This window comes from Mastigoproctus giganteus, chromosome 8 (assembly GCF_048544385.1).
Source record: "Mastigoproctus giganteus isolate SK-2022 chromosome 8, ASM4854438v1, whole genome shotgun sequence".
Classification (NCBI taxonomy): Eukaryota; Metazoa; Arthropoda; class Arachnida; order Uropygi; family Thelyphonidae; genus Mastigoproctus; species Mastigoproctus giganteus.
The window spans coordinates 68,130,084-68,142,620 of NC_143582.1; the positions used below are offsets into that span (position 1 = coordinate 68,130,084).

General features: G+C 40.4%; 1 protein-coding gene across 1 annotated transcript in view; it reads left to right on the forward strand.

Annotated features, from left to right (window-relative positions):
* LOC150081597 (dnaJ homolog subfamily B member 14-like) overlaps nucleotides 1–12,537 on the forward strand; it is a 146,556-nt gene that overhangs the window by 63,660 nt on the left and 70,359 nt on the right. The window contains exon 4 of the mRNA XM_090379459.1: nucleotides 2,186–2,323. Coding sequence (XP_090235585.1) covers nucleotides 2,186–2,323 — 138 coding nt within the window. The remainder of the gene's footprint in view (nucleotides 1–2,185; nucleotides 2,324–12,537) is intronic.

Consider the following 12,537-nt stretch of genomic DNA (forward strand, 5'->3'; position numbering starts at 1 on the left):
GTGCCATTAACAAAAAACACTTTTTTTTTATTTAACGAGGCCAAAATACTTAATGTTCAATGTAATTATACACGACTATTAATTGCAGAAACTGTAGAAATTAAATTACATGAGAATTGGTGCCTCCGTAGCCAGGAGCGGCAGTACCTAGCACATGCTTCTTGATTAGACCGGAGTTCAAGCCTGTGACCACCAAATACGGAGGATGCGGAAAGGTCAGGGAATGACCACCGCATATCCCCAGAGCAATATGGCCTTAGTTGCTAATGCTCCTAAAAACCAAATAACAACAATAAAAACACAAGAATTCTGTTAATGTTCGGCGGCCATATTTGATCTCCGATGCGTGGACCTTTACGTGCATGCTCGAACACAAATAATCACTATTTAAGTTTCAGGTTCAACCCTATTTGGTAATTTTCATTTCTGTGATCACGACATACAGTCGAAAAGCGTTGTCAGCTTCAGGAAGGAAAATCGTTTTGAATATTTTTGTTAATTCTTTTTAATATTTTATTTTGTTAAATTGATTTTTAATTGTGTTAAAGTGATTTTAATTGTGTTAAATTGGTTTTTAATTATTTATTTTTTACTCTAATGTAAGTTTTTGATTTTTTTCATTTTAATTTCTGGATAGTATCATACGGAAGTGTTCTACGTACTATATTGAGGTAAACTCCTCTTATTATTTTACAAATGTAATATTTATTATAAATTTAAGATGTTTAACCTGTGTTAGCAATTTTATTGGGTTTCTAACTTTTTTAGTGCTTTATTTACCAGCCTGAACATTTTTTTTTTTTGAGTGCTCTGCCCCTATCCCTATTTTCCCCATAAGCCCTGTTGTTTTTAATGCGCAAAATACCATAATGCAAATATATTTAGAAACGCATGTACTGCATTATAGTAGAACTGACTGTAATTGAATTTGAAGTGCTGATCAAATCATCAAAACATATTGTGGGGATATTGTGGATATCAGCAACATAGTGGCACTCAGATATAACAGATTCAGAATTTGAATATGGGAAGTACAATGTCCATTGTACTCCCCATATTCAGTACATCCAGTGATCTTCCATGTCCATTGGTTTGACATAAGCACTGGGAAGGAGGTTTTTTAAGCACTGGGAAAGCTAAAATGAGAGTAGAAGTGTGTTGTAGGCCTAATGGACTTGTGAGTACAACAAACAGCTGTACAGAGAAATAGAATGAGTCAGTAAATCGGAATGTCTTGTAATGGGGGATTTTAACTTTCCAGATATTGACTGGAACTTGTGTGTTGGTCACTCACAGACTAACAAAACCTTTGTGGATTTATTAGATGACTGTTTTCTACAGTAGCATGTTAGAGGCAACAAGAGGGAGTAATACTCTTGATCTGGTTATTAGCAGTGATTATTCATGCATTAAGAATCTGCAGATAAAAGAATCACTAGGTGGCAGTGATCACAGTGTATTGATTTGGAATTTACTTAGATATAACTATGATCAAGGTTAAAGGGAAGAATTTTTGCTTTCATAAAGGTGAATACTGTGGTCTCAGACAGGTTTTATATTCTATACAACGGAACCAAATAATGATGCAACCAAAGAAAATTGTAAATGGGAAGCATTCTGGAAAGTAATCATAGAAGCTACTAGACTTTTCATACCAACTTCTAAAAAGCCCTCAAACACATTCTTGTTGACTGCAGTTACTACCACTATGCTGCCTGCATAGAAAACTGCAATCTCAAATGAACTTACCGAAGCCAATGACGTTAAAACATTTTATAGGAAATGATGCAAATCTGACTGACCTTTTCAACTGTTTAAAACAAATCCAGTTATATTATAAATAATGATTCATTATATTATAATGTCTTCATGAACTAGCTTGCCTCGTAGGCAATCTCTGGATAGGCACATCTTGGCCCTTGTGCCGTTAAAAAGCCATACGGCTTTTAACAGTACTTCAGTTTTTGAGATATTACAAAACAATCTAGTTTTATGTGTGCAGGATTGGCCATTCTTTCATTTATTTAATTCATTTAATGGATCATTTTATATTTAGTTTAACTTCTTTATCCTGACCTTTGTCTCTTCTCTGTGTGCTATACATATCTTTGGCCTATGTCTCTATTTAATTTCAATACATATATATTTATTTCTTATATTTTTATTATTCTCTCCCCCTCCATAGCCATTGGTAATGCTTTTGCTGTATTAAGCGATCCAGAAAAGAAGAAGCAGTATGACACATATGGATCAGAAGATATCCAAAGAAGGCATGCTCATTTTCATGATGGTAATTATTATGATTACAGTAGAGGATTTGAAGGTAAGTTGTTTTATTTGTGAACATACACACTCACTTTCTCATAACAGTGCAAAGTGCAGCTATAAAGTAATTAGTGGCTTATGAGAACAGAAGTAGAACAATTTGGTATTTGTTTCCACTTGCAGCAACAGTTTCAGAGTGAGCCATTTGGCCATGCTAACAGTCATGCTGTATAATAGAGAATGTTTCATATCTGCAGATAAATGACTGACCATTATTAATAGTGAATAATTGATATTAGTCTTTTACGCGAAGTTAAACCAATATGGAAGTTGAAACACTACATGTTCAAAAAATAACTTATTGAGATAAAGTGATGTTATGTGCACAAATTTAAAAATAATAATAACAATAATTGGCACAAAAAAAGGTTTAAGGTGGGTAAGAGAGAATGTCTAATAATGCACAAAGCATTTGTCTATTCATGCAACCACTGGAAATGTTTAAAAGGTTAGAGATTTTGTTCATTCAGATAGACAATTGATTATGTGGGTGATGGCTGAAGAGTTAAATTTAGATGAGGAACAGAATGATTTCGAAAGTAAACTTGAACACGAAGAAATTTTTTGTGAAGATTGTACCATGCATTTTGAGATGAATAGAAACGTTGAAGACTTCATATTGATTAATTTTTAAAGGGAAGCTAAAGTTATATTTTTGAGAAAGTAGTAACTGGTGATAAACATGATGGTTTTAGTGCAAAGCAGAAAAATATTCAGTGGAAAACTTCAGCATCCTGATACTCCAGAAAACAGACACCAAAATCATAAGGAAAGAAAAGATTGATTTGTTTATTTAATGCTAGTGTCAGTCAGGTTCATTATGGCCTTGCTGTCCTTGCACCGTAAAGCCCTTAAACAAATAACAACAGCTAGTATCAGTGTGCATGCAGAATTCATCCATCTAGGTAAAGTAGTCAATCAGGTTTATTATAATAAATTTTTTCCCCTTTTATAGGATTTTTTCTGTCCTGTGATGGGTACAGGTTCTAAGTGCATGGAGTGATTTGTTATGTCTGGTTATTATTACTATTATTGTGTGTCTGATACTATTATTATTATTGCTGTTGGTTGAGAAATTCTCTTACTGTCCTACAGGTGTTCAGGATCACAGCTTTCTGGAGTTCCATATAAGTATTCTCTGGGAGGCCAATTGCTGCTAGGTTCTTATGGAGGCTCTTTGCTTAGAGAACTTCATGTCTGACCCTATTATAACTCCCAAATCCCCTTCTTCCACTACTGACTTTAGGTCAATGCCACCAAGTGTATGAGTTATTTTTGGGTTACTGTATTTCAGTGTCTCTGTCAGCCAGTTATCGCGCAAAAAGTTGAAGGACCTTGCAGTAGTTAATGTAGGCCTTGTACAGGTTACAGTTCTTCTTTTAGGCTTGCTCCATAATTGCAGCATCAATGGTCAATTGCTCCTTGTATCCTTTACTCGTCTGCTTACATCTCTTTTGCTGCTCAGCCATGATGTTTTGGCTCTCCAAGTGGTCTGATATTTTCTTAGTTATGCAGCTAGTCAGGATTGTGTAAATTGTTGGGAGACCGGTAATTAGTCTGTACTTTGCCAGGTTTGTGGTGTCTTTATCCTTAGCCTTCAGGTAAGTGGTTCTTTGAGTACTTTGTGATTATATCATGGTGCCTTATTATCTGGATAAACTCCTCTGCCATGTACCTGTGTGTGCAACTGAACTTCTTGTACCGGTAGTTGTGGAGGTTATCTGTTCCTGGGGTTTGCCAGTTGTGGGACTTCCTGATTGACTGTTGTACTTCTTCCTCCCGAATCTCCCATTCTGTCATCTCTTGCATTCTTGGTTTTCTTCCTTTCTAGATCTATCCAGGTAGCATGGCCTTTTGGCTAATGTCATTGTTCCACATGTTACCTCAGAACTTGAGTGCCTTCTGGATGGGAGGGTCGATTGTCTTCATTCTTCTCTTGTTGGATTTTCCTGAAGAAGGCTCCCTGGTTTTCATGAAATATCCTGTTGTGTTTTCCTCTGAACACTCTCCCTGTAATGGGAGAGTGCTCAGAAGCTCCTGACATTCTTGCTGAGCATCAGGAGTTTCTGCTTGAGGGTGTCAAGCATTCTGCAATCCTCTGATTATAGATCTTGTGTTTGCTATGGATTTTATCTTTCTTGAGAATGGCCTTCACTTTTCGGATCAGCTTCTACTTCTGTTACCTTGTTGGTACTGGGTCAGTTGGCCCATCTTCACTCTTATCTCTTCTATCCTCTGCTGTAGCTTCCCAGGCTGTTGGTTCCTTGTCTTTGTGTTTTGTGCTATGTTGTTCTCTGATTTCCCTTCTGTTCATCCTGGTGGTTACTACAGCAGCACAGTAAATGTCATGGTAATAATAATAATAATAATAATTATTATTATTATTATTATTATTATTATTATTAGTGGAAAATGATGCAAGAAAGAAAGCTCCATCATCAGCCAGAAAAAAAACACTACCCACCGCATGTGTCCATCCCTTCTAATAACATGTCTAATTCTTCCTTAAATTTATTCATACTACCCATTTCCATAACACCAAGTGGTACTTTGTTCCAAAAATCAGTTACTTTCTGGCTGAAAACAAATTTGCACATGTCAATATTGCAGCCACCCTTTTTAGTTTCTTTCCCCTTGTGTATACTGACTAAGAAAGAGGAAGAATATCATCATAATTAAGTTTACTCGATTCATTTAAAGTCTTAAATACTTCAGTCAGGTCTCCTTGTAAGTACCTAGTTTCCAAATGGTGAAGTTGCAGAACTGAAGTCTTTTATGGTGAAAGTATCCTTTATGTTCTTGACTGATCTGTTTGCTCTTCTCTGTGCCCGTTCCAAGAACTCCATATCATTCTTAAAATGAGGCTTCCACGACCTGTATACAGTATTCAAGGTGTGGCCTAACCATGGTCTTATACAAAGGGATAATCACCTCCTTATCCCTGCTAGCAAAGTTTCTGTATATCATTGACAAAACCCCATGAACTGTTCTGGTAGCATGTCTGCACTGTCAGAGAATTTCAGCTCTGACACAATTATGCCCAGATCTTTTTCATTCTCTACTGCCCTGACTGTAGTACCACACAGTTGATAAGTTACCCTGTGGTTACTGCTATCATGTGTAGTACCTTGCATTTATCAAACTTCGACTGCCATTTCTCAGCCCATCAACCCAGTTTTCCTAGATCTTGTTGCAATAGTTCACCCTGATGACAGTTGTTAGCTCTATCATGGTGGCTAACAACAGTCATCAGGGTGATATACCAGACATTAAGCCTGATATACCTTCATCGATATCATTGATAAATATTGAAAACAACAATGGATCCAGCACTGAACCCTGGGGAACTCCACTAATAACATTGGTTCATGAAGAGCAGTGCCCATTGATAACTATTCTCTGTCTTCTTCCACTTAATCATCCCTTGTCCCTGCTGACAAAGTTCCTGTATATCATTTACAGAACCCCATGAGCTGGTCTAGCGGCTTGTTAGCACTGCTGAGAGAACTTATATTGAGCTGTACAATTGTCCCCTGGTCTATTTCAGTCTCCACCACCTTGAGTGTGGAGTAATTAGAGCATCTGGTTGTCATATTATCCTGCGATCACTGCTGCCCGTATTCAGTTACATTGCAGTTACCAATGTGAAATATCAATTGCTACGTCTCAGCCCATCTACCTAATTCTTTCTAGGTCTTACTTCAGTGTAGTCTTGATTTTTGTCTTTAACCACCTTGCCAACCTTTGTATTATCTGCAAACTTAGACAATAAGTTTGATATGCCTTCATCAGTATCATTAATAAATATTGTAAACAGTAAGGAGCCCAGCACTCTACCCTGAGAGATTCCACTAATAACATTAGTCCAAGAAGATCATTGCCCACTTACCCTCTGTCACTGTCATCCTCTTCTGCCATTTAACCATTCCTTTATCCCAATGAAACATTGCTCTATTTTGTATACCTGTGTTTTGTGTGAAACATTGCCAAAAGCTTTACTGAAATCTAAATGTACGTTGTCAAAATTATTATTTGCATCCAGTTCCTCTGTTACTACATCATAGTAGCTAATCAGATTGGTCAGACAAAATCTCCCCTCCAACAAACCCATGCTGTGATTTTCTTATAATTCCATTCATATTAAGATTATCCTGCAATACTTCTTTAAGCACCGACTCCATTATTTTCCCCTGACATATGTCCAGCTTAAAGGTCTATAATTGCTTATGTCACCCTTTCATCTCTCCTCTGTGAATAGAAATGACATTTGCGCACTTCTAAACCTCTCTTGATTCCACGAATGCTGTCATAATTATGACCAAATGTTTACTTAACTCTTTTGCTGTTTCTTTTAATATAACTAGATTGATTTCAATCCAAGGTACCTTGTTTACTTTTAACTTCAGCAATATCTTTTCCACTTTCTTCTGCTATAACAAAATAATTTGGTTTCCAGTTTCCCATCCCTAAACATTTCTTCATGCATGGATGTAGATACAAAATACAGTGTAAAGTGTGTTAGTTGTCTGACGGCACCGGGGGGTTTCCAGGCGCCTCCGTAGCCAGGTGGGAAGGAGAGCAGTGCGTAGCACACGCTTCTTGATTAGACTGGGGTTCGAGCCTGTCACCACCAAATACGAAGGATGCGGAAAGGTCAGGGAATAACCACCGCATATTCCCGGAGCAATATGGCCTTAGTTGCTAATGCTCCTAAAAAAAAAAAAACCAAACCAAACGGGGGTTTCCTCCATCTCCATGTATTCTTTGTAAGTGACACAGAACTCTGTGGAGGCCAGAGATTTAAAAAGTGTGTGGGGAATGGTTTGTTGTGTAGTTGTTGTTATTGTTTCTCTGACCTTTTAGTCATTGGGCCCCTATTGGGACCCACCGTTGCCCACACTTTGCCACGAGGAGGCAGGTCAGGCATCCAGTAGATTATTTAAGTACTCTGGCAGGTCCCACCACATATTTTCTGAGGATTTCAGTGGCAAGGCCTTAAAAAAATTATGTGCATCTATTCTTAATTAGTTATGTAATTTAGTTTGTCGAACTGATGACACTGTTTTTTTCAGTACATAATTCTTAATAGTGGTCAGATGTAATAAATTAAGATGTTTATTATCATTCTGATTTTCTAATCACACCATCATCTCATTAATATTTTCAAGCATTTTGTTAATTTCTGTGCTTTTTCTTACACAGGTTATCTTCATTATATTCTCAATCACTCCCTATGTCACTGGCCTTATGTTTTTCAATTGTCTTCCTACTATTCACAGAGGCTGTGATTTCTTCATCATTCAGGTAATGTGCAAGTGGAGCTTCCACATCCACCTCATTCCAAGCAACCAGCTCATTTGTCCAAGACTGTGATGAACTACATTACAAGCAGCCTTTACTTGTTCTGAAAATGCTGATAATTCAAGATTATTAGTGATCTCATCTTTTCCAATATATATTTTCCAGCAGTTTTCAATTGATGTTAAGCTTACTTTCTCCCATGCTAATCTAATACAATAACTTTCAATGTTAATGTTTTCAAAAATTCTAGAACTTTAATTTCTGAGTTCACAACACCAGCAAGTATACTTCTTCTTTGGTCCTTAGCTGGCAGCTGGGGGAGGCGGTTGGCCACGCAACCAGTATGCTGCTGTAGGTGCCGCAGGGTTTCGGACTTGCTCTGTGATGTTCTTCCATACCTTACGATCTATGGCGTCAGTCCTGGCCTGGTTAAGGTCGAGACGTCGGTTCTTCAAGTCATTTTCCACTTGCTTGGCCCACGTTTTCCTAGGCGCGGTCCGTTGGATGCTCCATTGGGTGGGTCGTTGTCTCCAAAGGAGTGTGGATGGTATTCTGTTCGTGCCCATTCTACATACGTGGCCAAACCATCTAAGCCTTCGCTTCTGGATTTGGTCGGCAATGGTTGGTTGCTGTTGGCATCTGGCGCGGATGGTATCATTAGTGATGCGGTTGCGAAGAGAGGTGCCCAAGATCTGCCGCAGGCATCGCATTTGGAATACCTCAAGTTTGTTCAAATCTAACTTGAGACAAATCCATGTTTCCGATCCGTAAAGAAGAATGGGCAGGATCAAAGTCCAGAAGAGTCGGATTTTAGTCTTTGTGGAAATGTTGGTCCTCTTCCACAGACACCATTTGAGCGAGGCGAACGCAGTGGCCGCCTGTCCAATTCTGCTGTGGATTTCCATGGTGGATGCAACTTTCTTCTCCTGGACCAGCGACCCAAGGTATTTAAAGTCCTGCACTTGCTCGATCTGGACGCCTTTGAGATAGATGGTGGCTTGCGACCCATCTGTTGTCAGGGCCTTTGTCTTCCCAGCATTGATCTTCAAACCGTATGGCCGGGCAATGCGGGCAATGTCATAGAGAATGTCCGTGGCTTCAGCGTCGTTACCGGCAAGGATAGCACTATCATCAGCAAACATCAGGTCAGTCACATAGTGATCCTTGTCATATTGTATGCCCTGTCTGTTTCTGAATGCTTGCCTCATAATGGCATCGACCACGATGTTGAAAAGCAACGGGGAGGCTACATCCCCTTGGCGGACTCCAGTTTAGATGGTAAATTCCTCAGATAAATCGTTCTGGATGCGCACCTGGCTGGTTAAACCGTTGTATGCAGTTTGGAGGAGTGTGATGACTTTTCGAGGGACATGTTCAACCTCTAGTAGTTTCCATAAGGCAGGCCGGTGGACACAGTCGAAAGCAGACTTAAAGTCAATGAAAACAATGACGGTTCGCTGTCCACACCGGATCCTCTCCTCCATCAGCTGACGAATGGCAAAGATTTGATCACAGCATCCTCGCCCGGGTCTAAATTCTGCCTGTTCTTCTCGATTGGTTTGCTCACGATGTTTTTGCAGTCTTGACTGGATGATCTTCATAAAGACCTTTCCGATGATGGAAAGGAGGCTGATGCCACGGTAGTTCTTGCAGTCCCGGTTATCACCTTTCTTGTGGATCGGTACGATAATGGCTTTCCTCCATGTTAGCGGAATTTGTTCAGTGCACCAGATGGTTTTGAGGAGTGAGTGTAGTCGGCAAAGCAGTACATCTCCCCCGGCTTTGATCGCTTCTGTGGTGACTTGGTCCACTCCTGGTGCCCTGCCATTCTTCAGGGATTGTATGGCTGCTTTCACTTCTTCTACTGTAGGCTCAACATCGACCATGGAGACCCTAAGGGGGGGTCGATCGAGAGTGCTGTTGCTGGCGGTCCCTGAGGTGGGTCGTGATTATACAAAGCTTTGAAGAATTCACTCCACCATTGCAGGCGTTCGGATGGTGATCGCACGAAGGTCCCATCAGCATTCTTGATGTTGTCACTAGTCAATTTGGTCTTTCTACTCAGACATCTGAGGGTGCGGTAGAGAGTGCGGTACTCGTTCTTGGATGCCGCCGCTTCAAGATCGTCTGCCACTTGGTTCCAGTATGCTTCTCTTTCTGCTGTCATTCTTTGTCGGACTTCTCGGTTTAGCTGCCGGTACCGTTCAAAGTCGACCAACTTTGCCTGTTTCCGTTTGTCCACGAGGTCGAGGCACTCGTCTGATATCCATGGTTGCGTTCGACGTCGGGCAGGTGGACATAGGGGCTTGGCACGTTCCAGGATGGCATCAGAGATCTGCTTTTCTTCTTCATTTATATCCTCGGGCACGGCCAGCATCTCGAAGTGGTTGGATAGGGCGATCTGATATGCCTGTTTGTTGGCAGCATTCATTAGCTGCCTCCAGTCCAGCTTGGCTGACCGAGATGATCTTTTTGCATGCCGTAATTTGAGCTGCACCTTAGCCCGGATGAGGTAGTGATCAGATCCGCAATCAGGTCCCCTCATGGCACGAATGTCCATGAGTGATGAGCGAAATTTGGCATTGATCAAAATGTAGTCCAGGATTGCTGAGTCCTTGCCAGATGGATTTCGCCATGTAAGTTGATGTTTTTGAGGGTGCTGGAAATGGCTGTTTCCAATGATCAGGTTGTTAGATGTGGCAAAGGACAACAAATGTAGTCCGTTGTCGTTGATCTTCCCATGGCCAAACTTGCCCATTGTTGTTTCCCAACCAGATCTGTCCACGCCAATGTGGGCATTAAAGTCCCCTGCGAGGATGATCACTTCTGTCTGATGAATTGAATCCAGCGTATGTTGGAGCTGGTTGTAGAAGTCATTCTTGGTCGGGTCCAGGCTAGTCTCAGTTGGCGCATAGGCGGAGATAATATGGGTCTTGATGGTGCCCTTGACAGTAAGGACTGCCAGGCGGTCCGATATTGGTTGGAAAGCGATCACACTACTGGTGGCCTGAGCATCGACCATAAAGCCCACTCCTACTTCTCGTTCTCACCACCAGAGTAGAATAGCATAACCGCTTCGTTAGGTGCTGGTGGTTGGATGATCATCGTTCCAGACCCGGTGAGCCTTAATTCGGATAATGCTGCAATTGATATCTTGCACCTAAGTAGTTCTTGGGCAATGATTTCCTTTTGTCCAACGTGGTGCCCCGTTCGAACATTCCATTCGCCAATGTTAATTGTCCTTTTCGGCGTAGTAAGCTTATTGCTGTGGCCAGTGATCCACTTCACACCAGCACCCTGGGTTCCCAGTGCTGGCGCATCGGCTACCCCGGATGCGGTAACATTGTTATAAGAGCTTGTTCTGTGGCCAGTGGTCCACTTCACACCAGTACCCTGGGTCCCCAGTGCTGGCGCATCGGCTACCCCGGATGCGGTAACATTGTTGTAAGAGCTTGTTCCGAATTTCATGCGGTTTCTTGCCTAGTTTCCCCGGTTTCCCGGTTCTGGTCATTTCAGCAGGATGACCACCCTCCTCCTTTCGCAGCCGGGCTTGGGACCGTCCATGGCGGAGTTCTAGCAAGTATACTGGCTTGTAGTATACTTGCTGTAGGCTTTGAATGCTCGAATAATGCCCTGATCCATGGGCTGCAGTTCTGTTCCTTGGAAACGTGACTCTTGCCATTTCTTCAATTTCAGCTATCAGCTGAAGGATGAGCTGGGCAGTGATCCAAAAGTAACAGAGCCTTTTCTTCAAGTTTTTTGGAAAGAAAGTGGTGTCTCACCAATGGTACGAACTCACTTTCGAATCATGAAGCAAAAATATCATTTGACATTCAAGTGTTGGAGCTATTTTTATAAATCACAGGTAGAGATTTCATTTTGATTTGCTTAAAATACCAGGAACTTCTATTATAACCGATGCACAATCACTTCGGCTTGTGATATCCAGTCTTTTTTGCACAGTAATTCTCTCTTTGTTAGTTTTCATGCCCACTTTGTTGGGTGCATTTTTAATATCCAGTGACTTATCATGGCGAAGTTTATAGTACATTGCTGTTTCGTTATAGTTATACAACTGTTCATTATTGAATTCCCCATCTTTAATCACATTACACAGAAATTCAAGAAACACTTCTGCTGTTGTAATTTCACCAAATGCAGATTCTCCTACAAGACTAAGCTGAGATATCCCATGATGAGCTTTCCATCGTCAAAGCACCCTTCAGAATCTTATAATGTGTAATCTCCACCATGTACCTTATGAAATTTAAGTGTCTGTATTTTCAAAATTACACTATTTATTGGTACTCCCTCACTATGCTTTTGTAGAAACCACTGGTATAAGCATTGGTCCATATCACTATTTTCATGGAGACATCTAGCTTTCTTTTTACAGAAGTGTAATGAAAGAGAGTTTTTGTTCTATAGAAGCATTCATTCATTCATAGATTCCATCTTCTGTGAAATCTCTGAATGAATGCAATTTTTTGTTTTCTTTCATCCAACTGTGGATTGTTCCTTCTGGAATCGTATACTTGCAAAATATACTACATTTTGTTTTGCCACTTCAGTCCTACTGATTTACTAATTTTGCTGTGTATTTATTTTTGCTGCCCTAGAATTTACCATGTTTTGAGAAAATTAAATCAAAACAACTGTCTGGCCTGTCATAGTGCTGAATTGAAGTCACATGATTTCTCCATATCGCTTGTCAGTTCTTGTATATTTTTCTCTAATTTAGCCTTTAGCAGTTTTTACTATGCTAAGTGCAACTTCTGCTTGAAGAATGGATGTCATGCAATGTTGTTTACAAAGATTTACTTTGTAACTAATGTAACACTCTTGATGAATGGGAGCCGTATTCACCTCCACTGGTAGCTGTTTGTAATTAGCATTCCGCTGATATACTCT